Raw genomic sequence first — 27319 nt, 5'->3', positions numbered from 1 at the left:
TTTAAATTGCAGTTCGCCCCGACCGGGAATTCATATTAAGACGATGTGAGAGCTCAGAGATCATTTGAACAGATGCATCTAATTTGGAGTTGGTTCGCTGAGTCTAACGTACCGTCTGTTTTTTTTTTTTTGTTTGTTTTTTGCACATAGCTAAAACCATTTGTTCGTCATCGAAGCTATCCCAAGTGTTTTGGTAAACATTGAAGATGCACCTACGTTTTTCGTAAACACTCAAGAGGATTTCAATGATGCTAACGTTTTTGTAAAGATTAAAGGCAATTAAAACTTTAATCATAATGTTCTTTTGGGGTGGGGGTTGTAAATTTTAAACCTGACTAAATCGTCAACTAACTAAAAGTGTGTTTTCATCAACATCTTTAAATCTTTATTGGTTCCAAGGTTCACCTTTGTAGATGAACTTATTTTGACCCCGCCTAAATTTACAGCATTTTGCAACATTTGTTTTGATCCATAAATATTTTTCCTGCTTCAATTACACTCTGTATTGAAGCAGTCCTCTTCATCGTGCTCTTCACGTTTTGATATCTTGAGACCGAGAGACACCTCACAATTGATCAATTGATATTTTGCCATGGCAAAGCTTCAAACAGGAAGCTCACGGAGGGAAGTGGCCGCTGAACTTGAATGCGTCACGGTGTCACCAGCGGGTTGCAACAACGATAAAGGGATTCAGAGAGACCGGAAAAGTCTCATAAAGGGACAGACATCTCTGGAAATACGGCACATCCTATTTCACCCCAAATCAAAATATTTTGTGAGAAGTGTATGTTGACTATTGTTAGCTGCAAATAATAAGTCTATCAAGTGGAAGGATGGTGGGTTGTGCTCATACCTTGCGTGAAGGTGCTGATGCTGTCGTTCCCGTTGGCGGAGTTAATGATGAAACCGTGTCGCGGTGCCTCGGACACGATGTACTTCAGGACATCCTGCTGACTGTCACGGTCCTCTGATCGCAGCGCCTTGCTGGTGATCAGGAACCCCACGTGGCCCGAGGGGAGCAGCCTGAGCGAGCCTGCCGCCTTGTTGACCACGATCTGCGGCACGCCGTTGTCCACCGTGTTGATGTGAATGCTCATCATCTGCGGCTTGCGCGTCTCGTAAACGGTGTCCGGGAATACATAGAAGTCGGTGTGGGTGCCGTCGGTGACCGTGAAGGAGAAACTGTCCTCTCCGGACTCGGTGCCGTCATGTTTGTAGCTGATCATGTTCTCGTTCAGGTCCTGCTTGGTGAATGTGGTGATGGGCCGGGAGTTGTTGAAAAGCAGCTGCCCATGCACCGGCACCTGTGTCACGACGAAGCGCAGCAGGCGATCCGGCGTGTCCCGATCTTCCACTGTCAGCTCGAATGGCGTAATTAGCTTGGCTTCACCTTCCTCCACAACAAGCTTACTAATGGTCAAGACGGGCTTCTTGTTGTCCACGTCGGTGATGGATACCCGGAAGGTGCGGAAGACCGGGTTGTAACCATCCGTCACCTCAAACTCAAAGCTGTCCATCTTCACCTCGTCGTCGGATGTGTGGATGTAGTAGATCTTGTTGCCGGCGAGCTGAAGTTGGGTGAAGGTAGAAATGGGCACGCCCGGATAGTCGGTGCACTCCAGGTGACCTCTGCTCGGTGCCCGCGTAATGCTAAAGCTGAGAAACTCATCGGGGCTGTTGATATCGCTGGTGCTGAGGAGGTCCGTGGTTAGCGTGACTTTACCGCCTTCCTTGAGGGTCACGCCTTTGTTGATGACTTCTGGGAAGACCATGTCAATGCCTCCGATGTTGATGTAGAAGTAGCGATCAATCAGGGCGTTGGCGCCATCCGTGACATCAAACTTGAGCAGGTCTCTGATGCCTTCCTGGCCAGTGTGCACGTACTGGATGAGCTGCTTGTCAATCTCATCCTGCGTGAAGTTCATGCCAAAACTGATGTTACTGAGAACGTCGCCAAACTTGCTGATGCGCTGAAGGTAGCCTTGGCCCGGACCGTAGCGCACAATGTACACCAGCGTGCTGTCGTTGGAGTCCAGATCAGTGGCCTTCAGAATCCGGTTGTTGATGACTTTTGTCTCACCGATCTCGACCTCAAGTCCGTCATTAATTGCCATCCTGGGTGTCTCATCATCGACCGGAATGACCATGATGATGACTTTTTTCTCCACTGTGTGTTTCCCGTCTGATAGGCGTATCACGAAACTGTCCTCTTTGGTCTCAGAGTCGTCATGCTCGTAGACGATATTGGAGGCCTCCTTTATCTGTTCCAAGTCAAATCTGTCCACCGGGATGGTGCCAGTGCTCAGCTGCTGGACTATGGTGCCGTGTTTGGGGTTTTTGACAATCTCAAAGTACAAGTCGTCAGCGGGGATGTCGGCGTCGGCCGCGTTAAGGATGGGCGTGTCAATGACCAAGCTCATGCCCTCCATCACTATGAACTCACGAATGAAGATTTCAGGCTTCTCGTCATTGGCTGGAATGATGATGACCGGGAAGAAGTGTCGTTCAGAGAAGTTGATGCCATCCGAGCAGCGGAAGGTGAAGCGATCCTCCACGGGTTCGATTCCTTTATGGATGCTTTGAACATAGTAGATATGCCCGCCGGCAATATCTTGAATGCTAAAGGCAGTGATCGCCGTCCCCGCCCGGGATTTCTCCGAGCCGGGAGCTGGGGAGATATTCTCCACGTAGCCGGATGAGGGCTGGACGATGATGGTGCACAGGATGTCGCCGCTGTTTGTGTCGATGTCCTCCGCTTGGATCTGGTCCAGAGTGATGACATTCTTCTCCCCTTCCAGCACGACAAACTGACCCCCGACGCGAACAATCGGCGGAATGCTGTCGACAGGCAGTACGGTCACACCCACCGTTACGCCTTGGACCTTGTTGCCGCCGACCACCCACTGGTCAGACAAGTCAGACAGTGTGAGGTTGAACGAGTCGTGTCGTTTCACCGGTCCAATTTCCCCGGAGGTGTGCACGTACACCACCGCTCCGTTGATAATGTCGGCTTGCGTGAACCTTTCAGCGGGGGCGCCGTTGACCAGGATTTCGCCGAGCCTGGGGGGCTCCTCTACAATGAACATCAACATGAGGTCATCCGTGTCCTCGTCACGGCCCTGTATCACGTTGCTTGTGATTTCCGTGGCGCCATTCTCCAGCACGTCAATGGACGCGGCCACCACGCCGGCGGGAAGCATGATGGTCGGAGTTTCGTCGTCGACTGGGTCCACGGTGATCTTGATGTTAATGGGCACCTCGTGAAAACCGTCACTTACGTCTAGCTTGATGACGTCATTCAGAGATTCCTCGCCGTTGTGGATGTAAGCTAAGCGGCCGATCGCAATGTCCTGGAGCACAAACGTTTCGCCGTTGGACATGTCGATGCCTAAATACTGTAGCCGCCCATGTTGGGGAACTTGGCTCACTGTGAAAATGATATTTTCATCGTTTGTGTCAGTGTCTGTGGCGTGCAGATCGTTACTGGTGATGACGTACGAGCCTCTTTCCATGATGCTGAACCCCGTGTTTGTAATTAGCGGGGGTTTGTTGTCGACCGGCTGCAGAAAAATGGTGAACAGCCCCTCTGCTGTGTTTCCAGAAGTGTCCTCCACAATGAACGTAAACTGAGCCACTTTGGGAGTGATGCCGAGCTCCTGGTCAGGGGGCTTGTACGCCACCTTGTGGTGGTTGACCTGGGCCTGCGTGAACTCGTTGATGACAATGTCTGGGTGGTCTGTCAGTACAATCTCACCAAGGGCCACCGGGTTGTTCTCATCTGTGTCAGTCGGAGGCTTGGTGATGGTGAACTTTAGGTCTCGGTCGTCAGAGTCTAGATCGGTGTAGCATAAAAAGGATTTCTTGAAGTACGTCAGTTCATACTCCTTGACCGTCATGTGAAGGGTGGTGCCATGGCAGAGCTCTGGGGCAAGATCATCGACGGGGTGGATTTTGACAGTGAACAACTGCTCCCCGGATTGATTGGGCGGGTCATTATCGTCCTGGACCCGGAACACATACTGGTCGATGACGGTGGTGGTGCTGTGACTTCCAACGTGGCGGTAGAAGAGCTTCCCATCCATGATGTCCTGCTGGAACCATTCAGTCACCACCTGCTCAAACGTCTCATCCGTCGCGCTGAACTTCCACAGGGAGGGGTCGGAGGGGGGCTCCACTTGCCGAAGCAGGAACTCCCCCTCAACAGAATATGGCTCCTGCAGGATGAACTTCACGGCGGAGTCTTCCGAGTCGATATCCGTGGCGCTCAGGATGAACGGTGAAATCTGCATGACTTCGTTCTTGAACAGCGCCAGCCCGGTGTTTGCATTGATGATGGGCGGCTCATCATCCGTTGGGACAATCGTGATGGGGAACAAAAATTCAACGTCATTCTGGCCGTCCGTCATGCGGAAAATGATGTTGTCGCTGTAGGTGTCACTTCCGTCATGCTGATACACCACAACTCCGGCGTCCAAATCGGCCGGTGTGAAGAATTTCCTGCGACCCCCGAGCACACTCAGGTGCCCGTGCTTCAGGCCGTCAATTACGGTGATTCTCACATCTTCCAGGTTATCTTCGTCACTGATCTCTAAATTCTGTGAGCTGGAAAGTGCTCTCGATTGACCCTCAAACAATAGCTGGCCTGTGTTTTTGGTGGCCACGGGGGCCATGGTGTTCATGGGCTTCACCACAATCATAAACGCAAAGGTCTCAGACACGGCACCGTCCGTGTCAACAATTTCAAACTCAAGCTGGAAGATTCTCTCCACTTCGGAGTCGTCCGAAGGCGGCTTGTAGGCTATTTTGAGATCTTTTATGTCTCGCTGGTAGAAGGAGGTGATGGGCATGTTCTGGTCATCCGTGCTGATGAGATAGCCCTGCTCGGGGGCCAGTGGCGACGTGACATTAAAGATCAAATCGTCTGGGTCCGACTCCACATCTTCAGCGGCCAGCATGTCGCCAGTGATGGCGGTCATCACAAACTGATCCACCTCCATCATCATCATTGACACAAAGCTGGGCTTTGGCCCTGTGTTTTCTGTGCCCTCCCTGATCCGAACCATCATTTGGAAATGCTCTTGCATGATCGTGTTACCGTCGTTGTCCTGCAGCTCTACCACCATGGGAATGTAGTCTCTATTTGGGGAATCGGTCGTGGCTGTGTGCTTATAACGAATTCCCATCTTCACAAATTGGTCACAGTCGACCATTTGCCCATTGATGGGATGATTAATGAGAGTGCCGTACCTGGGGAGACCTCCGGCGCCAACCAGTGTGGCAATCTTGCACTGTGTGACCCCATCCTCGTAGGAAAACTCCAGTGCCTTCTTGTCGATGGGGCCGCTCTCGCCATTGAGCTTGTCCACGTTGATGGGCATATTCCTGGTGAGGACCTCGAGCTGCTGGAAAACAACTTCCACCTCCAGCATGAATGGGATCACCACCGTGTCTGTCTGCGAGTCATAGCGCAGCTGTAGCTTCACCCGGTCCGTGCTGGGGCTCCGCGACCCCAAATGGGTGTATTTCACTTCATCCGACGCAAAGGAGCAAGGGAACTTCTTGGGGGTTAGCGTCCCCGGTCTCTGAGCCAGCGGGTCGTTGTCCAAAACCGTGATGTGGCAACGATCCCCGGGCTGAACAGCAGTCACCAAGTCATTCAGGGGATCCAAAAACACGGATTTCCCCAGCGGAACTCTGATCCCGTTGTTGGCGATGATGATGTTGTCTTCATGAGGTCCGGCTTTGTACTGGTACAGGTGCGCTTGGTTAAAAGGCTCTGCTGAGACGAGACACAAGCTGAGCACGAACAAGAGGCACGTCCAGTGTGAACTTTGCAGACGAGCTGCCATGTCCGTTGCTTCGCTGTCTTAAATTTCACAAAGTAGAGACCAAAAAAGAAAAAAAAATCAGCTCCCAATTTGAACAAGAAAAAATAAACATACAAACTTCTGGTCCTCTCTCTTCAGCTGCTGCGTCCTCCCACATACGCACAAGTGTGGTGAGTGCTGCAAGGACTGCGCAGGTAATAATGAAACTGTAGACAGGGACCCTCGTTGGACCCTCCCCCCCATCCCCCCCTGTCAGCACAGAGGAAGGGAGGGCAGCGGTGTTAGGGGGAGAGCCTCCTGCCCCCACAGCTAAATTAAGAAAGACTATTGGAAGAGGTTGTGAAAGTGCTCCTCCAACCAAGAGAGGCAACCTTTTCAGAGGTGGGACATGAGGGGGAGGTGTGAACTCCAGTGCAGGAGGCAATTTAGTGGAATGGATGCTATGTGTGCTAACTAATAGTTTGTCTTCTGACGACAATTGCCAAAGGTTGCCTACATGCACACGGGTGATATTGGGCACGTCGATTGAAGGGCGTCTTAAGACAGCCTCAAGGTGTGCGCTGGGGCGTGGTCTAAAAAAAAAAAATCACAATATTACCAGGGAAAAACAGGCGTGACAAATCACACTGTCTATGAAACATAGCTTCACCAACATCACAAAAAAAATAAAAAATAAAGTTACCTCGAGTCTTGTTCACACTTGGTAGGGGGTTATGGTGGGGTCACATCACTGGGCCCACAAAGGGGGTAATCATCGGGCATCAGACGGACAGGTGGACGACGGGCACCCTGAGAAAACTGAACATCTGATCCGAATGTTGCAAAAACTTTTTAAATTTGCTAAGTAAGTCATCAGCAAGCAGACCACACCGATTCGGCACAGCCTTAGCCTTCTGCATCTATTTAGTTCATATGCGTGAACTCAATATGGCGCACAAGGTCATGTTCAGATAAAAATACCGGGCCTTCTTGTTCAGATAATGTTTTGGTGTTGTGATGAGCTTCACAGTTTCACACTGTTCTTTGATTTCAGCAGTGTTTTGTACAGGACGTATGTCATTTTACAGTGCAAATTGATCAAAAAGTTTTAAAACATGTAGTAACCATGTAATAAGCACACTGTCGTGGGCAGTGCCGTGGAAAACTCGGCCTAAAACGTGGCCCAAATAGCCGGAATTCCAAAGGCATTCTGTATCACGCTTTTCTAAAATAAATCTCTCGGCCTCCTCACTTGACCGGATGGAAATAAATGCTTGGTAGGGTGGGAGTGTAACTATAGAAACAAACACACCACGAGATTTATTTATACTCACTCACTCCTGGATTTCGCTCACATTCCCATCGTGGCGGAAGTTTATTTGGCACCATTCTAAAGATCCTGGTGTCTTGTCGTGTGTTTTAATTCTTCCGGACCCACTTTGATTGTTAGAATTATGGTAACAGAAGTTGGGTGTTTTTTTAATTCTTAAGCATTCTTAAAAACTATAAATTTAAAAATTATAAATTTAAAGAAATTCTTTTTCTACAATTCTTAGTTTAAATATTTACAAATAATTTAATAAAACACCACTATGATAAAAATAATAAAATATTTTGCCATTTCTGCTTTTTTAAAATGATAAAAACATTTTTTTTTTTTTAATGCCAACATTATGGTGATGCACAATGCGTGTTATATTAGTCCGCAGAAGAGCCACATTTCGAATTTGGGAATTTTGGATAATGAAAGTATTTGGGAAATTGCCCATTAAGTCGTTAAGGATTTTACAGTATTACATAAAATAATAACAAGATAGCAATTATCCCTTGAGGGCTATTTGGCCCACTCGGGGTTAGGCACACCCCAAACAGATGCTACAAAACAACAAAAATGGTAAAAATGCAGTGTTGCAAGTCAGTGAACAAGAGCTCCCTTCCTGAAGTCCAGAAAAAATGGCATTGATTGTGAGCGGCCTCATGCTAAACGTCCCTTCTGTAAATCAACCTGGCATATAAATAGCGATGGCTACTGAGACCAGAGATGTTTCGATGGGGTGGAGGAAGAGGTTTAGATTCAGCTTCGATGCAGGCCGACCATGCCTGCGGTCGGCTACTTCCGTCACAAGCACACCTCCAAATTTTCACCTGCTCAATGGCCTATTCAAGCATTCCGCGGGCAGATTGATATAGATCCTGGTCCATGGAAACAGGCTGCTTTTAACCATTGGATCGTAACCAAATTCTAGGAAATGAAGAACTGAACGAGAAAGGTGATACATAATCCTGCAGGAAGGTGCACTGAGAACCCCTGGGGATTTTTTTCCCATCGGATTAAATTAATGACACAACATATTAAAATTGAGATGTTGACCTTTTGCCCGCAACAACAAAAAATTGCGAGCTATTAAAAACTGAACGTATACATTAGCTAAACTAATTTTAGCCACATAGCTAACATGGTAACCCACTGGGAAACACCATACTGCAAAGACCTTGGAATGCTAACTTTTTTTACTTCCCTCAAAACAACCACGCTAGCTATTAGCTTAGGTAATACATTGTGTAAGGTTAACCCTTGTGTGCTCCAAATTAAAAAGGCCTTAAGTTACGCATTTTACCAATTTTGTAATGAGGTATTTTGTGTTATAAAAACATTCTTTTTTTTTTTTTCAAACACTCAAAATGTTCAGAGGCATCTGTGCTATCCATACATATATAGTTTTTATTTGTTCTTTGGGATTTTTTATTCTTTATTTTTTGCAAAAGGGAAAAAAAAATTGTGTCTGAAGGTCCCAACCAAGCCCTACTAACAATCCCGACCGGACGTGTTCATGTAAAATGCATTGGTTTGAAGCCTCCTGCAAAAAGGCAAACTCATTTGCGATCCTCTGACGCCACCTAAAGTTGCAAAATTGGAATGAACTCAACCCAACAATGTGGCATGCTTACGTCTGTCCAAGCGAAAACAAAGCGATTGACGTAAAAATCGCGTGAAATGCATGTATACACATTAGGTTTACGATGCATTCAAAAATATGAATTATAATGGGTCTCTATGGTGCAAAATATGTAAATTGTGAAGATTAAGGTATCAAAACGTTTTTTTATTATTGCTGCAATGCCTGAGAATTATCAGCCGGTGACGTCATGAAATTTAGGCCATTTTAGAACCCCTCCATGTCACGTTTCGGTTTTTCAGTCTGGCCAGCAGGTGGCAGGAGCGGTCTTCCTAGCACACCTGCTGGCAATCATTAATCAATAGAGACACTATTTAAGGACTCAAACGTTCTACACCTGTTGTGGGAGTATTGTTTATGGCATTGCTTTTCTCATTGCTCATTGACTAGTGGCTTTTGACCTCGTCGTGTTTTTGCGTGTAGTCTCGGTACCAAGTTTTTGTGTAAGTACCATTTTGTTTTGATGATCTGGCTTTTCATGCGTGTACAAAGTGTTACATTGTTTTTCGTTCGTAGTTTGTGGGCTTTACTTTCCTTTTCTTGCTCTTTTGTGCAAGCACCTTTTGTTAGTCGTTTTTGATTTACCTCCTGGTCCTCTTTGTGGACCAGCGCTTTATGTTCTCGCTTATTTTCGGTTCGATTTAGACATTAAATTGTCTTTACATCGGAGACCTTGTTTTTGTCTACGTTTTTTGGATCCCCCTCCCTAACTCGGTTTATCCGAGTACGTAACAGAATACTCCCACCAAAATGGATCCTGTAGACATTAACAAGATCATGACCGCCTTGACCAGCCAGGGGCAATTAGTGGGCCAGCAAAGACAGGAGCTCACGGAGCTCCGGGAGGCAGTCGCCGTCTTAGCCCAGCGGCTGGAAATATTGTGTTCCCAAGGGGAACACGCGACCCCTCGAAACGCCACCCCCAAGTGTCCCGGCGGCTTCACCCGGGACACCCTCTTCCCCGATCGGGGGGCGAGAGCCCAATCTCCCCCACGCCCCTCGTTACGGGGGAGAGCAGGCACTCTGCAAGCAATTCTTACACCAGTGCTCTCTGATATTCGACCAACAATCAGCTACGTACGAGAAAGATAGCACGAAGGTGGCGTTCATTATGAGCCTGTTGACTGGTCAGGCGGCGTCTTGGGCAGTAGAGATAAGCAATGCTCAACCCGGGCTTCGGTCTTCCTACCCAGAGTTTGTCGCCGAGTTCCGTCGCGTATTTCAACATCCGGTTATGGGAAGGGAGGCCAAAGGTCGGCTATTAGCTATTCGGCAAGGTCGACAATCCGTTGCTGAATACTCCATCTCATTTCGCATTTTGGCCGCCCGTAGCGGTTACGGGGACCGCGCCCTGTGTGGTTTGTTTCGCCGCGGGTTAAGTGCTGCGTTAAAGGACGAACTGGCAACCCGCGACGATACCAACAACTTGGAGGAGCTCATCGATTTGGCCCTCATTGTGGACAACCGCATGTGGGAGCGTGAGAGGGAACGTATGGAAGAGCGAGGAACCACCCGTGTTCCACCCCGACGTATGGGTCGTCGGCCGGCTGAGCATGAGTCCTGGCGACCACCCGGACCCGAGCGTCATTCGTGTTCCGATCCAGCCGACGCTGAGGAGGAGCCCATGCAGCTGCGAGGCGGACGCCTGGGACCAGCGGAGAGAGAGCGTCGGATTCGGGATCGGGCCTGCTTCTACTGCGGCCAACCTGGACACCGGGTTTCCAACTGTTCCTTGACACCGGCCCGCCCGTCCGGGCGCCCCGAAAACTGTGAGTTTGTGCCCGATATTGCGTCATGTGAGTCGAGACGGAAGGAGGTCCATCCGGGACATCCACCAAGACTCGAGTTGGACGGAACTCTTTATGGTCCGTTACGGGTCATTTCTGTTCGGGCCTTGGTGGACTCTGGGGCGGACAATTGTTTTGTAGACCCCATCTTAGCTAAGGAACTGGGTTGCCATGTTGAGGTCCTAAGAGAGACAAAGCGGGTTTACGATCTTGACGGGCGACTCCTGGTGGAAGTGAAAGAAATCACCGCGCCGGTGAAACTAAAATTAGCGGGCAATCACATCGAATTCCGTAGATTCTATCTCATGCGGTCTCGATCCGTTCCGTTAGTGTTGGGGTTGCCGTGGCTGCACGAACATAACCCTGTCATTTCCTGGGAACGTCCGGCAATCGAGAGTTGGAGCGCATTTTGCTATACTCAGTGTTTGCGCTCGGCGGCAGAAAAGAGAGGGCCGACCCGTAACGAGCCACCAGAAGTTATTTGTTTGGACAAAGTTCCGCGTATTTACCATGACATGACATGCGCCAAGTGTTTAGTAAAGACCGTGCCCAGTCATTGCCGCCTCACCGGCCGTACGACTGCGCCATCGACCTGATAGAGAAAGCCCCACTCCCGAATTCCCGTTTATATCAGGTCTCTCAGCCGGAACAAGAGGCGCTGAGAGAATATTTTGATAGCTCACTCTCGGCTGGCCTCATTCGGCCGTCTAAATCCCCATTGGGGGCCGGATTCTTCTTTATCGAGAAGAAAGACAAGACGTTACGCCCGTGTGTCGATTATCGGGGCCTGAACGAAATCACCATCAAGAACAAATACCCACTTCCGTTATTAGATTCAGCGTTCGCCCCCCTCCAATCTGCCACTATATTCTCCAAACTCGATTTACGAAGCACTTACCATCTGGTCCGTATTCGTGAGGGGGACGAATGGAAAACAGCATTTAAGACCCCATTAGGGCACTTCGAATACCTGGTCATGCCATTTGGGCTAACGAACGCGCCCGCGGTATTTCAGTGTCTCATTAACGACGTATTAAGAGATTTTCTGAACCTGTTTTGTTTTGTTTATTTAGATGACATCTTAATTTTTTCTCGGACTCTAGCAGAACATCAACACCATGTCAGGCTGGTTTTGCAGCGTCTACTAGAAAACCGGTTATTCGTGAAAGCAGAAAAGTGCGAGTTTCACGTCGAGTCCATCTCATTTCTGGGTTTTATTATCGAGAAGGGTCAGCTGAGAGCTGACGAAGCCAAAGTTAAGGCCGTAGTAGACTGGCCCACGCCCACCAATAGAAAGCAGTTGCAACGTTTCCTGGGTTTCGCTAATTTTTACCGTCGCTTCATTCGCAACTACAGCCAGAGAGCCCTGCCTCTGACCCGGTTAACCTCTGTCAAGATCCCCTTTAGGTGGGACACTGATGCTGAGCACGCGTTCGCCGAATTAAAGAAAGCCTTCACGAACCCTCCAGTATTACAGCATCCTAACCCCTCTTATCCGTTCGTCGTAGAGGTGGACGCGTCGGAATCCGGCGTGGGGGCCGTCTTATCGCAGCAATCCCGTCAACCAAAGACTTCACCCCTGTGCCTTTTTCTCTCGTCGCCTCAGCCCAGCAGAAGCCAACTACGACGTGCGGAACCGTGAACTGCTAGCCGTCGTTTTGGCATTGCAAGAATGGCGACATTGGCTCGAAGGCACTGAATAGCCATTCACGGTGTACACTGATCACAAGAACCTTGCCTACATCCGGTCAGCCAAGAGGCTAAACTCCCGCCAAGCACGGTGGGCGCTTCTCCTCACTCGCTTCAACTTCACGCTCACCTACTGCCCGGGCTCAAAGAACATTAGACCGGATGCACTCTCCCACATCCATGACCCTGCGGAGAGGGACAACGAACCCCAAAACAATTGTTCCGGACCATTGTATTGTGGGGGCACTGAGGTGGGCCGTCGAACGTAGGGTCAAGGAGGCCCAGAACGGAGTTTAAGTCCCGGCTGGTTGTCCGGCCGGGAGACTGTTTGTACCCCCACCTCTGCGCGCAGAGGTGTTACAGTGGGGGCACACTACTAAGGTGGCATGCCATCCAGGGGTGAACCGGACCTTGGACCTCGTGTCGCAGCGGTTTTGGTGGCCGGAGCTACGCAAGGATACCCAGGACTATATCAAGGCCTGTTCCACCTGCGCATGCAGTAAGGCGTCCCACCAACCTGGTTTGCTGCAACCGCTGCCTACTCCTTCTCGACCATGGTCCCACATTTCCCTGGATTTTGTCACCGGCCTGCCTCCTTCCCGGGGAAAATCGGTCATACTCACCATAGTTGACAGCTTCTCTAAATCTGCTCATTTTGTTGCGTTGTCCAAACTGCCCTCTGGCCAGGAAACCGCCGACCTTCTAGTGAGACACGTCTTCCGTTTTCATGGAATTCCGGTGGACATTGTGTCGGACCGGGGCCCTCAATTCGTCTCCAGGGTATGGAAACGTTTCTGCCAGGCCAAGGGGGCCACGGCGAGTCTGTCTTCCGGATACCACCCACAGTCCAATGGCCAAACGGAGCGCATGAACCAGGATTTGGAGGCAGCTCTGCGCTGCGTTTGCCTCCATCGCCCCTCCTCGTGGTCGGCCCACCTGCCTTGGGTGGAATACGCCCACAACACCCTCGTCTCATCAGCTACCGGTCGGTCTCCTTTCATGGCGGCATATGGTTACCAACCTCCTCTGTTTCCTTCTCAGGAGGGTCAGGTGGAACTCCCTTCCATACAGCTGCATCTACGACGGGCCCATCGCGTATGGAAGGAGACCAGAGCAGCACTGTCACGCACGGCTCAGCGGAACCGGCAGATCGCTGACTGTCGCCGACGCCCAGCACCCAGCTATCAGGTGGGACAGAAGGTGTGGCTGGCGACTAAGGATCTGCGACTCGCCGGTACATCTCTCAAGTTGGGGCCTCGCTTCACTGGACCGTTCGAGGTGGAATCGGTCCTCAGCCCCGTCTCCGTCAAGCTCCGACTGCCGCCCACCATGAAGGTCCACCCCGTGTTCCATGTTTCCCTGTTAAAGCCGGTGACCACCAGTCCCCTGGCTCCTCCGCCCACGTCGCCGCCTCCTCCACAAATCGTCGACGGTGAACCAGTGTACACCGTGCGTGAAATCTTGGACTCTCGGCGCAGGGGTAGGGGTTTTCAGTATTTGGTTGACTGGGAAGGCTACGGCCCAGAGGATCGGCAGTGGATCCCCGGCTCCTGGATCTTAGACCCGTCCCTGCTTCGGGCTTTCCATGCAGCGCACCCGTCGAAGCCGGGTGGTCCGCCAGGAGGCGTCCGTTGAGGGGGGGGGGGGGGGGGGGTACTGTCACGTTTCGGTTTTTCGGTCTGGCCAGCAGGTGGCAGGAGCGGTCTTCCTAGCACACCTGCTGGCAATCATTAATCAATAGAGACACTATTTAAGGACTCCTACGTTCTACACCTGTTGTGGGAATATTGTTTATGGCATTGCTTTTCTCATTGCTCATTGACTGGTGGCTTTTGACCTCGTCGTGTTTTCGCGTGTAGTCTCGGTACCAAGTTTTTGTAAGTACCATTTTGTTTTGATGATCTGGCTTTTCATGCGTGTACAAAGTGTTACATTGTTTTTCGTTCGTAGTTTGTGGGCTTTACTTTCCTTTTCTTGCTCTTTTGTGCAAGCACCTTTTTGTTAGTCGTTTTTGATTTAAACTCCTGGTCCTCTTTGTGGACCAGCGGTTTATGTTCTCGCTTATTTTCGGTTCGATTTAGACATTAAATTGTCTTTACATCGGAGACCTTGTTTTTGTCTACGTTTTTTGGATCCCCCTCCCTAACTCAGTTTATCCGAGTATGTAACACTCCATAAGTTTCAGCTCTCTCGTGTTTTTCTGAATGCCTTTGCCTTTGATTCAAAGACATAATTTTACATTTATCGCAAGCGGTGCACTACGAGGGTTAAACAAATGTTAGCAACATAGCTAACACTCTAACTGACTTGGAGACACCTGACAACAAACGCTAAGGTACAACAACACCTTAAAACTGAAATTTGTACCTTTTGACCAGTAAAATAAGCAAAAGGAAAACACACTTATCAACCTTATCCGGTATATTAGATGAACAAAAATACCCAAATAGGTAGATTTGTTTTTTGTTGGTTGTTGTGAAAACCCGATTGACAAATTTTGAGCTCTTTATTGGAATTATTAAAGTTATTGGGGTTTTTTTCCCCCATCTGAATCTGAAAGTATTTCATCCAAAACACTCGCGGAACTTTTTTTTTTTTAAACAAGAACAACAACAAAAACAGTAACGCGTATTTTTTTTAATTGGGCAGTGACAAAACACTACAGCATTATACCAAACACTCGAGCATTTACAAGTATATATAAAGCCTCCTTATTGCCATATATAACAAACCATCTCCAAACTATTCCACAAACAAAAAGATGACATTATCTCTACAGTAATTATGATTTTCAATCTCTTTTTGCATGTTACAATGTCACATATCCCAGTATTTATTACACTGTTTCACTGATGACTCATTAATGGAATAGCATAAAGCACAAGATGGAGGTCAAGGAAGACATTAATAAAACCTTTTCAGATATTTAACTTCTTATCTTCCTTAGATGAATGATGACCACAATTAAATTGTTTTGATCTGCAGTTGTTCGTCTCTTCACCGTTGTTCGTCTCTTCACCTTGAAAAAGAAAGGAGATCAAGAGTGGGTTGAAAGCAATGCACGCATGCGTCCTGTCTCACAACCATCACCTGCTTTTTGCCACGGCTTGGCCAAGTTTATGCGGCCTCTGCTGTAAACTTTGACCTCCACAGAGAAACAGCTGTTTGAGCAAGAGTCTAGCTGACATAATCCTACCATGCAGCCATTTATGTTATTTATGCGTATTGGCGAGAATAGTCTGGAAATTAGAACACTCCCCCGAGAGCGTTGGTTCAGGATTTGTCCCAGTGTTTCAAAAAATGAAGTCGCCTCAGGCGCATTTATGTATATTATGTATTATTCATCATTTATTTATTTATTTTTGGGTAGGGGCACAAACGAAAGCCAGCCATTAGCACGTTTACCTGTAGCATACCAAAAGCAACTTGGTCATGCTTGCTAGCATCGCTCATTGAGTAGGTAATTTTGCTAACATGACTTGCTAACACTCCGCAACACACGTACGTAGGTAGCGTAGCATAGGCAACTTGCTAGCACTCGACACCATTCTCCATTCTATTTTTGTTTTTTTCACGGGGAGTTAGAGCTTATCCTCACTGACTTAAGGCGAAAGGCGGACAAAATCCCGGACGAGTTGCCGGTCAGTCGCAAAGAACATCAAGAGACAGGCAACCATTCACTCTCACTTTCACACGATCACTAAGTGGGAACTGGACCTCCGCTTACTACATCAAAGTCAGCCGAATTTATCAGCATCACTGACTTCCACGTCAGTCCTTGTGTAGCTAATTTTATGAACCTAACTTTCAAACACAACATTAGACTTCCACCCCCATGGATCAACACCAAAAGGAGTTGCATTCCGCAAAATTTGAATTTTAGCAAAAGCTAAGTGAACAGTCTTGGTATTTGCCGAAGGAGAAATGAAAAAATAAATCCTGAAATATGATCAAAGGCATCGTTATGAGCCCCTGAGAGAGCATATTGAATCATTTGTAGAATAAAGTCACCTCTTCACTTATTCCCACCTGGTTTTGGAAGCCGGACATACACACACACACACACACACACACACACACACACACACACACACACACACACAAAGAGACAAAGTTGAAAGGCCGTTAGTCATCAGGGTGCTGTCGAGCAATGCTTGTTCACTGACAAGCCATAAACTACAGCGGCATAATTAGGGAAGCAGGGAAGCGCAGCATGTTATTTTCCTGTCAGCGCCGGAGGGCTTTCATGTTGGAGAGCTCATCCAAGTTGGGGGCGGGAGAACGATAACTGCACTTCGACAGACAAAATGGTCTCTTAAAATGTATAGAGGTTTAGTTGGAGAGGTGGGTTCTTATTGTTGGGTCGCAGACAGGTCAAGCACCTTACGGCTCAACCTACAGCAAACAAATGTGATTGTAGCGTATAAAACAGTAATAGACTAGTGACAAAAGTGCAGTATGCGCAGTCAAGGCTGGGTAATAACGTCGCACAACTGGGAAGGACGGTCGGGAAGTGCCCTCCCCTTGTGAAGGAACAGCTGTTCCTTGTCTATGCTTTAGAACACAAACCATTGAATTGTAGGAAGAAAAAAACAATGAAACCAAGGTGGGCATCGTAAAAAGGGAACGTAGTAATTCACATCACACTTGTGGGGTTTTTTTGGTTGTTTTTTTTTGGGGGTGTGGGGGGGTGTTGCAAAAAGAGTTTATATGTGCAGTCATGGCAGCCCGGTAGCCCAGTGGTTAGCACGTCAGCTTCACAGTGCAGAGGTACCGGGTTCGATTCCAGCTCCGGCCTCCCTGTGTGGAGTTTGCATGTTCTCCCCGGGCCTGCATGGGTTTTCTCCGGGTGCTCCGGTTTCCTCCCACATTCCAAAAACATGCGTAGCAGGCTGATTGAACACTCTAAATTGTCCCTAAGTGTGAGTGTGAGTGCGAATGGTTGTTCGTTTCTGTGTGCCCTGCGATTGGCTGGCAACCGATTCAGGGTGTCCCCCGCCTACTGCTCGAAGACAGCTGGGATAGGCTCCAGCACCCCCGCGACCCTAGTGAGGATCAAGCGGCTCGGACGATGAATGAATGAATGAATGCACAGTCATCATATTTGTCATCAGTCGTGTCCAAAGGGAAAGCTATGCCTTTGCCATTCACAATAGCTAATTTAGCCTCACGTTTGGTTATGTGAACATCGTGTGTGTTAGCTACGTTACTGTATGGAGTAGTTACGGCTAAAGTGTGTTAAGTACTTACATTAGATATCGTACAGTGAATACATCTGTAAGTGAGTCACAGTCGCTACATTAACAACAGATAAGATCTGAAGGCATGTTAGGAAGTCACATTAGCAATGCTAGCTACACAAATAATGAAGTTGAATGGGGTGTTAACAAGATACAGCGGTGCTTAAGGTTAGCTATGATATCTAATGATAAGTTCGACATTGTAGTCAGATCTGTCAGTCTCTGCGAGTCATTCTAGCAGCATTAGCATTACCGGTCGAGTTATGGTGTGTCAGAAAGTGAGTAGTCACATTAGCTATCCAGAATATTATGGGGTAGGTGAGAATTAGGATTACGGGGTTAGAGCTAGTAGAGTTCAGGTTAGCCCAAATTGAACTTCTAATTGACCAAAACATACAGTTACTTATAATTTATTGCACCACTCGTTGCGTTGAGAGCCTGTAAATGCACTTTAACAGCTAGCCTCACTTTGACCATTGCCAATCAAAAGCTGAAATAAAGGTATTGCCGAAAGTGAATGTGTCACATGTGGACGTAGGGGGCCACACTCTGTCCGGTGCCTTGAACTAGTCTCTGGATTTATGCAGACCCAGCATCTGTTACTACTAGATGAGCTGGCAGGGCGTAAGCCAAAGTGTGACTTACCATGTTTTACGAAGAGCAACACTACAACCAAGCGGGGGCGTCATTTCTCACACCTGGCTGTCGAGGGAAATCTCCCAAAAGACGGCGGACGATTTGAAATCTGTTTCAATGACAAAAAAAATATGAGGTTAACCAGTAGAACAACTAGGTGTCCTAGAGTAGAACTAACTAACTGAACAACAACCACTGAATGAAGAAACTCACATACAAACGAATGGACTGATGAACATTTCTTCGCTCACGAACTCCCCAACTAACTCTGAAATGGCTTGTGTCGAAAGTATTTTGCTGTCCAACGTATTTATGATGTCGTGTGAGCTAAAGCTAGCTGATGCAACACTTTTGTATTAGACAACAGCAAATAATTGAGTTCTAAATGAAGACTGTGAGGGGACAGAAACTGTACCAAATTGGTTTCCAGTTTACTCAACGTTGTCTGATGTGGAACATATTGCAACAGTTTTTTTCTTTTTACCAAAATAGAGTGTTGAAACATGATATGTTGCTAAACAGGAACTAAGATGAATAAAAACTGTAGCATCACAACTCCATGCTAGTGCCGTGCACTTTTAACTGCCTTGGTCCAAATGATTTGACAGCTGCCTCTCTATCGGACATGCCACCTTTCCTCTGCATCACGTCAGAATTGTTGCTGTTGTTCTCGTTCTGCGGACTCTCTTCCGCAGTCCCGTCGGAGATTTGTTGGCCCGGTTCGTCGGTTTTCACCGGCTCGGCCTCTTTGGCTTTGTTCTGTGAGTCGTCCTCTGGTGGAGAGGCAGACTCTGCTTCAGCTTCAGCTGTAAAGGGACAACAAACAGACAAAAAAAAAGCATCTTATTGCTTCCTGTGCACTTGGAGCCCTGTGCAGAACCGCAAATCTAAGTTCTGCATTTTGTATGAAATGATACTTGGGTAACAGTACAAATATCTTCACCGAAAATAACTAGTCGACTTAAAAGCGTGAGAAAAAGCCTCCTAGAACATCTAAGCGTTATCTGAGGTTATTCAGAGGCACTTCAGTGGTGGCAGGAGTGTGCTTTAATGATTTGTTTCCTGTGAGAGGAAGGCCTGCCCCTTCACCATTTCATACAACTGTCTTTGGAGATTGAATATAATGTGCAACAGCGCATAAAAAGACAAAGCCTTCACCGCAAGATTAAAGAGTAAGCAGCGGTTGTTCACGCAGTCGTCGACACTTTAGTCCAAAGGCTCTCTCGTGTGGTCAACGGGATTACTGCAGTGCAGAGCCACAGCGAGACCTCAAGTCGGAGAGTGACCCAAACCCGGTTGCAATATTACGGGAATCAAGTGGGGATTTGGAAAACAGTCAAGGTATTACGTGAAATTTATTATTTTTTAAATCGGTCTCAGTCTTGTAATTATTATTCTACCAAAGTCGTGTTTATGGGGGCGAAAATTAAAATATTAGAGAAAAGACAAACAAGTTTGAATGTTACAAGAAGAAAGTAAGGATTACAAAAATAATTTATTTTACGCTAAAACATTTTTTTTTGCGTAAAGTAAATTATTTTATGATTATTATCAAAATAAAGTCATGTTCATGGGGAAAAAGTTGAAATATTATCGGCTTTTTTCTGCTTGGCTCTCGACGAAGGCGGACGCTTTTTGCACTGTTCCTCCTGCCCTCACCTCCACCCTTTCCGTGCTCGCCACTTAGTCCTTTTGCTGTCTTTGTCTAAGTTTTTTCCGAGCCTCCTACCGTATTTTTCATCCGAAGAACTAACCATGGAATTAGTTGGCTTGTCTCTCGATGTAATCGACAAAGTTTTTTCGACGAAAAGAGCGGGCAGTGGGGAGCCTGCTTGCCCTCCGGGGACACTTGCTGCCGGATACGCCCTGGATCCATGGAGAACGTGGAGACCGGTGTGCCTGGCAGTACTGTCCGTGGAGGATGTGGAAGACATCTACATTATTGGCCTTTTGATAACAGGTATTCTGCTGTTTGGTGTTGGCAGCTTTCTGTTCTATCGCAAAATTCAACCGACGGGAGCGGCTCTATTGGAAGTGAAGAAGCTGCCGGTCACTCTGGATGCCTGAATGTCCAACACTCAGACTCAAGCGGTGACTGAGCTTTGGAGTTTTGGAGCAACTCCGCGCGATCGACAACACCATAGAGAAGTTGGAATCCGCGCTGCGGAAAGAATTTTCGGATCCGACTGATCGGCGCCAGTGAGGAGATACAGACCAAGGACTCAAGGCTGTCTGGAATTGTTGGCAGCCGTCCCTCCAAAACAAAAAACGCTATCTGGCCTTTCCCCTGGATGGAAGTACGCATGGAGTCTAGGGCCCCCACCACCCCCCCGCCCCCCTCCTTCTCGGCCATGGACTGATAAGCCGGGACTGTCTTCATGATGAGCACACCTCGACGAAGCAGCTATGACCTGTACACGCATACACATACACAACTGGACAACCACACGCGCATACACATCCTTGTTATCACCGTCTTCATCGCTCCGATTCTTTTTCCCCTGTGACGTGGTTCGATATGCGGAGCGCAACGCTGACCGTGCAGCTGGTCATTTCGGCCGCTTCGCGTTTACCCCCCCCCCTTCTCCCCCCACCCCCTGCCCATTCATCCTCCCCCCTTATTACATGTTATGTCTTGTGACTTGTTGTAACTGTCATATGCTTATTGATGTGCTATGGTCTTTTTTATCCTGGACTTAAATTATCCTCGGAAGAGGATAGTTCGAGCGTGTTTTTTTTTCCCTCTACCTACCCAGCGTTTTCCTTTCTGAATTCTGATTGTAATTTCCCCATTGCGGGACAAATACAGCATATCTCAATCTTAATAAAGTTAATACATTAGGAGAATAAAATGTGACCAAGATAAAAATAAAATCAGAATTGTCTGAGAATTTCCCCCCAAATATTTTGACATTCTTGATGAATTTAGGAAAATGAAGAAGTTGAAACAAAAAAAGCAGACATTTTGTGTTAAAAATTAACTTTAGGAATATCTTTAAATAAATAAATCTTTATTTATATAAAAATTCATGTATTAATTACAACCATGATAATGAAGTCAAAATATGTGAAAAAGGTTCTGTCATGTATGTGGAAAAGAGATTTTGTCTTCTTGCAGTGATTAGTATTTATGGGAATAAAGTTGAAATTCCCTTAGAATAAAGTTGACAAGAGGATAATAAAAACATCAGAATTAAAAAAAAAATCTTTCAACTTTATTCATGTATAAAATATTAGAGTAAAGTTTTTTATAATTTTGAGAATGATGTGGAAATATCACAAGAATCCATTTGAAGTAGTGCGTGAAGAAGTTGTCCTTTCAAAAAATTGATTTTGATTTTCTCCTTAGAAATGCAACTATAACACGTATTTTTTTAAACAACTTTTCTTTTAATATATCTTAATTCTTTATCTTTAAACCTACGTCATTGTTGCCTATTCCACACATTTCTCCTCACGCCTGACCATTACTTTCACTTTTTGTGGCTCTTAAAACGTAAAAAAAAAAAAAGTTCCTCCAGTATGAAATGCTTCATGCTGGTGACAGCATAGGATTCCGAAACTTTAGAATCCTTCACATGAGTAAAAAATGACATCAAATCCGTGACCGGAAGTTCATGTGACAAAATTGGGTCAACTGTAAAAACAGTTAACGGGCACTTCCCTTTTTATAGTGAGTCTTGATCTTAAGAAAGAGGAAGTTAATTCATCACAAAAGTCACTCTCTTACCTTTTGGCTCGTCTTCGCCCTGTTTTGGCGCTTCTTCTTTTTCTTCTTCTTTTGACCTCTTGTCTCCACTTTCAAACGTCTGCAACCCTGGAAGGTTGATATATATGCCCGTTTATATATATATATATATATATATATATATATATATATATAATATATATATATATATATATATATAATATATATATATATATATATATATATATATATATATATATAGCCCGTTTCTGAACATAGCCACATCCCCAATCACAGGAGGGTGTGCACACTTGTGCAACTATGCTATCTTAATTATTTTTACCTGTACTCTGGAATGTTTTTTTTTCAATGGAGTTCTACAGGTTATAGAATATGTTCACGGTGTAACAAGGTTGCAAAAGAATTTCGATCAATTATTATTATTTTTTTTCCCATCAGAAAAACCTGGCAATTAAACAGGGGTGTGTAGACTTTTTATATCCAGAGTATGTATTCGTTGTTTCGACCTACCGTTGTGTGGCGCGTTTGCAAGCATGGGCTCCACGGGGCTGAGAGGGACACTGGCTTCATCCGCTCTCGAGGAGAAGTCGACAGCGTAGCGCTGAAAGACACCAAAAGTCTTGTCACGTGACGTTAAATTCAATTAAAAATCAAGGTTCTTTTTTATTTTTAACTCAATACATGATTACAACTTTATTCCTGTGAAATTCTCATTTGCTTTCTCAAGGAATTTTATTTTACCCGCCCCCTCCTAAAAAAAAAAAACTTTGTACTTGCATCAGTCCTTTCTTTTCAAGAAAATAAGTTTTTAGAAAAAAGGAAAAAAAAGCTATATTGTCGTGTAATTATGATTTTTTTTAATCCTACGATATTACAGCATCCACTCCTCCTAAAATTTTCAATTTTATGTATTGAATTGGGGCGGCCCGGTAGTCCAGTGGTTAGCACGTCGGCTTCACAGCGCAGAGGTACCGGGTTCGATTCCAGCTCCGGCCTCCCTGTGTGGAGTTTGCATGTTCTCCCCGGGCCTGCGTGGGTTTTCTCTGGGTGCTCCGGTTTCCTCCCACATTCCAAAAAATGTGCATGGCAGGCTGATTGAACACTCTAAATTGTCCCTAGGTGTGAGTGTGAGTGTGAATGGTTGTTCGTTTCTGTGTGCCCTTCGATTGGCTGGCAACCGATTCAGGGTGTCCCCCGCCTACTGCCCGGAGACAGCTGGGATAGGCTCCAGCACCCCCCGCGACCCTAGTGAGGATCAAGCGGTTTGGAAGATGAATGAATGAATGAATGTATTGAATTGGGATTTTTACATATAAACTCGTAACACTAAAACGTCGAAGAAAATGTATATTTTTCTCTAAAAATAAAACGAGAATACTTTGCTTTTCTACATTTGTTTTTTGGGGCCGGGGTATGACTTTTCTTGGTCTCATTTTTTTTATGGGACCAAGTATTTAAACACAAATATGGCGATTTTTTTTTTTTCCTCTCGCCTCTTGTACTCACCCTTCCTCGCCTCTTGGAGATGTAGCAAGCGATCCCGAAGCCGATGGCTACCACGATGATCAAAATGATGATGAGGATGCCTTGGTGGGACAGATGTGGTTGAAAAATAGTCACATTTAAGACCACACTCCTAACTTATGTCATATTTCATTTCAAGATAAACCGAAGGAAAAACTAAAGGCCACTCACCGGTGGTCTCGTAGCTTTTGGCGGTGGAAGGCTTTGCTGTGGTGGTACCTGTGTGAAAAAGATGATTTCCCCAGTTCAACTTACTTATGCGTCTTTATCTATTACATCTTGAATCGACTATTGATACATTTAACCGCTGTTTCAACTTCGACCACTACGATCACATTTGAAAACCTTTTCCTGCCAAAAAAAAAGAATTAAGTTCTTGATCTCTGAGCGGATCCAATGACTTACTTTTGTCCCTCTGACTTTCCGTTATTTTGGTGGCGTGTGTGTAAGAGGTGGACATAGGTGGAGGCGTAGTCTCACTGGATGTGCCTTCAGTGTGGTTACCTGGGTCAAAAAGATCCCATTAGGTGCACCAATACTGTACAGTCCAAAGTAGGAAGTTTAAAAAAAAAAATTGGAGTTCAACACAAAATTTCGTGACAAGTTAAAAAGTTGCATGAAAACCCACAACATCAATATCGCACTGTATCACAGCATTCATTCTTATGATTATAATATCGATAAGGTAGCATCAGATTCGATATTGTCCCCAAACAAGCGACAACAAGCTTTTTTTACTCTAAGATGCAACTTTTCTTGTAAGCCTACAGTTTTGAATTTGTCAAAGTACAACTAAATTCTGGTAAGTTTATGCCTTACTTGCTCAGAAAATATAAACCTTCATTTCTGTACTATTGCTAAAATAATCTCGCTCACCCCCCCAAAAAATCTGATTTATTTTGTAGCAAAATATACCATACAATTTTATGCAGTGCTTTTAATTAGTCAGAATTTTATGATAAATATTTTTTGAGGAAAAGAGTCAACATTTTTCAAAAATAAAGTGTGCAATATTCACACACACACACACAAACACATATATATACACACGCATACACCTTGCAAAAGTACTCATTTTCTATTTCTGTGTTGGACTCTTGGTCCTGTTCAATAAACAGAACAAAGTGCATTGACGATGGTGGCTCGCCTTACCCATATGTGGGGGCATCACATCATTTTTTGCAATGGCGTACAAAGCAGGGATGGACAAGCGGGCACATACCCCTCCCAGGCTTTGCAAGCCAGCATCTTAATGTGCTATTAAAGTGACGTCTGACCCGTCGCGAAGACACAGTGCCTTACTTTCCGAAGTTTAGCATACCTTGCTGATCCGTCCAAGGTATGGCGCTACCATTGGCAGTCGTATAGCTCACGGTGCTACTCATGAGGGTGCTGTTTCGGTTTTCGGGAGTTTCAGAGCTGATGCCATTTTCTGCCACCGTGCCAGCCACGGTGATGATTCGCTGTTCTGATTCCGTCGTCGAGCCGGGAGGCATTTGCGACGCTGCTAGTGAGACCAAAGCTACGCCTGCGGGAAAGCAAATCCTCGACATGAAGGGTTCAGGTTACGGTCAATAAATAAATAAATCCATAAATAACGGCCATAATACTAATAATATACTAATAATAATAATGATAATGTTAAATTAAAAACGTAAAAACCTTAAAATAAATTAGATAAAAAACTGTCTACTACTAAAAACTACTAAATGTTAACTAAGAATAAAAAGTGCATTTTGATCTATGGATTGGTGTATGGTCTTTCCAGTATGATGTACAGATCTTCATCACTTAAAAATATATGAAGAAAACCAATAAAGAAAATGTCATTTAAAAATAAGGAGATCCTACTAATTTACAAAAATTGCTTCCTCGAAATAAATATTAAGGTATGCAAACTATGCGTGATACTGGTTGTCACTTCCAAGTGAATGAGATTTTTTTACTGAGGTATAAATTAAAATTGCTTAATTAAAAAAATAATAAAATATCGAAAATGATATGTTAGTAATGTGCATTGACACACTTTTTAAATACTTTTAAAATGCCTTAACAGCAGCTCCTATATTTTATTCTTCTACTTCTTCCTTTCATAACTTTGCTGTTGTGAATTGGGAATTTCTCCATTGCGAGACTAACACAGTAAAGGTTTTCTTATCTTCTTATCTTATTTGCATAAATAAATGGAAATGGATGATTAAAAACATCACTTCGAAACAACCTAAGAGGATAAATGGCAACGTTGCGAAACGTAATATTTCATTCATTCATTCATTCATCTTCCGAGCCGCTTGATCCTCACTCGGGTCGCGGGGGGTGCTGGAGCCTATCCCAGCCGTCTTCGGGCAGTAGACGGGGGACACCCTGAATCGGTTGCCAGCCAATCGCAGGGCACATAGAGACGAACAACCATTCACGCTCACACTCACACCTAGGGACAATTTAGAGTGTTCAATATTTCAATCAACTAAAATATATTTTTTAACATTTTATTAAGGAAAAAAAAATACTTGATTTAAAGATTTAGGGTCTAAAATTTGAGGCTATGTTGACTACAATGACTTGTAACAACCTAGTAGACTGATGTTTATGAACATTGCTCTGTTCAGTTCAAACGAATTACATACATCAAAATGGGGAACGTGAATAAACACACTCTAGATTAAAAAAGAAAAGATGATGATGATGATGAATTACATCATGAGCCATAATTGTGAACTAATTCCGGTCGAAAAGTCCTCACATGATTCAGTCAATTTCTAACGCACAAAACTTACCCAGCGTAACCAAGGACGGCGCAAACGCGAGCATGGTGCCCGTGAAAAGAATTGAAGATTTCAAAATAAATTTAAAAAACGTGGATAAAGTGACTCGTTATGCCTCGAGCTGTGAGTGTGGCGCAGCCGGAAGTCAAAAAGAGGATGAAGGCCGCAGACCGCAGCAGGGTGCACCCTGTCTTGCTTCAAAATGCTGCAAGCCACAGGAAACCTTCCACTATTACACATTTATTTATTTATGTCCTCACTTTCTAAATGCACACGAGGAGCACTTTGGTTCAGTGGAACTCGCTCATTTCGTACGTCTGACTTTTGTTTGACCGCGATAAAATGTTAAGTGTCAGTGCAGGACTCAGAGCTTTACATTTTTATTTGTATTTTATTTTATTGACATTAGGCGATTCAAAGTGCAATTATTAGACATCAACCCAGCGCTTAATGACATTTTCTCAATGTGTTTTTTATTTATTGTAGTTTCTATCTGTCCGTTCTACTTTTTACTCACTAGGTGTCGCTGTAGTTCAGGGGAAGGACAACAGTCAAGTTTTTAAAATATGTCAGAATTGTAGAACTCATTTATTAGCATTATTTTTAAATGTAACAATTTTTTACCAAGTCTTTTGTGTTTAAAAAAATATTTTTGTAAATTTTATTGATCAGTATATTTAAAAATAGTGATATTAGGCTCTGTTTTTTGTTGTTAATCTGATGTAATTTTTGCTACTTAAACTTTATTTGGTGAAGTGAATGTTGAAGTTATTTTAGAATTTTCAGAAGATATTTCACAATTTTAAATCTTAACAAATTATATTCCACACATAGGTTTTCATGTCATAAAAAATTCTTGAGTTGCTCTTCTTTATTTGTCGAGACACATACGTTTTCAACATTTCTCAATCTTTCTCCCATTTTTTTTTTTGTTATTTTAAATCCAAGATATCCTTGTTAGGGGTACATTATATATCTATCTATCTATCTATCTATCTATCTATCTATCTATCTATCTATCTATCTATCTATCTATCTATCTATCTATCTATCTATCTATCTATATATATCTATATATCTATATATATATATATAGATAGATAGATAGATAGATAGATAGATAGATAGATAGATAGATAGATAGATATAGATATAGATATAGATATAGATATAGATATATGTGTGTGTGTGTGTATACTGTATAT

At 45.1% G+C, this 27319-nt stretch overlaps 3 protein-coding genes across 4 annotated transcripts in view; 1 reads left to right on the top strand and 2 right to left on the bottom strand.

The window, feature by feature from the left end:
• Positions 1 to 6129, bottom strand: part of frem3 (Fras1 related extracellular matrix 3) — a 30241-nt gene extending 24112 nt beyond the window's left edge. The window contains exon 1 of the mRNA XM_052083594.1: positions 854 to 6129. Coding sequence (XP_051939554.1) covers positions 854 to 5849 — 4996 coding nt within the window. The 5' untranslated portion in view covers positions 5850 to 6129. The remainder of the gene's footprint in view (positions 1 to 853) is intronic.
• The window catches only part of hhip (hedgehog interacting protein), a 134359-nt gene that overhangs the window by 14115 nt on the left and 92925 nt on the right, over positions 1 to 27319 (top strand). The gene's annotated exons all lie outside the window — the stretch shown is intronic.
• Positions 14870 to 26296, bottom strand: si:dkey-27h10.2 (uncharacterized). Of its 2 annotated transcripts, none has more exons than XM_052083701.1 (10): positions 26127 to 26296; positions 24671 to 24877; positions 23755 to 23853; positions 23521 to 23568; positions 23332 to 23411; positions 22336 to 22426; positions 21847 to 21933; positions 18749 to 18922; positions 18126 to 18225; positions 14870 to 15259 (listed from the first exon to the last, which is right to left on the bottom strand). In XM_052083701.1, the coding sequence occupies exons 1-9, from the start codon at positions 26158 to 26160 to the stop codon at positions 18173 to 18175; spliced, it is 873 nt and encodes a 290-aa protein (XP_051939661.1). In that variant the 5' UTR covers positions 26161 to 26296; the 3' UTR covers positions 14870 to 15259; positions 18126 to 18172. The 2 variants fall into 2 exon arrangements, with proteins under 2 accessions (XP_051939661.1, XP_051939660.1); XM_052083700.1 differs by having other exon boundaries at positions 14870 to 15251; positions 18136 to 18225.

Source organism: Hippocampus zosterae, chromosome 13 (assembly GCF_025434085.1).
Source record: "Hippocampus zosterae strain Florida chromosome 13, ASM2543408v3, whole genome shotgun sequence".
Classification (NCBI taxonomy): domain Eukaryota; kingdom Metazoa; phylum Chordata; class Actinopteri; order Syngnathiformes; family Syngnathidae; genus Hippocampus; species Hippocampus zosterae.
This window is presented reverse-complemented; position numbering and strand designations above follow the sequence as displayed.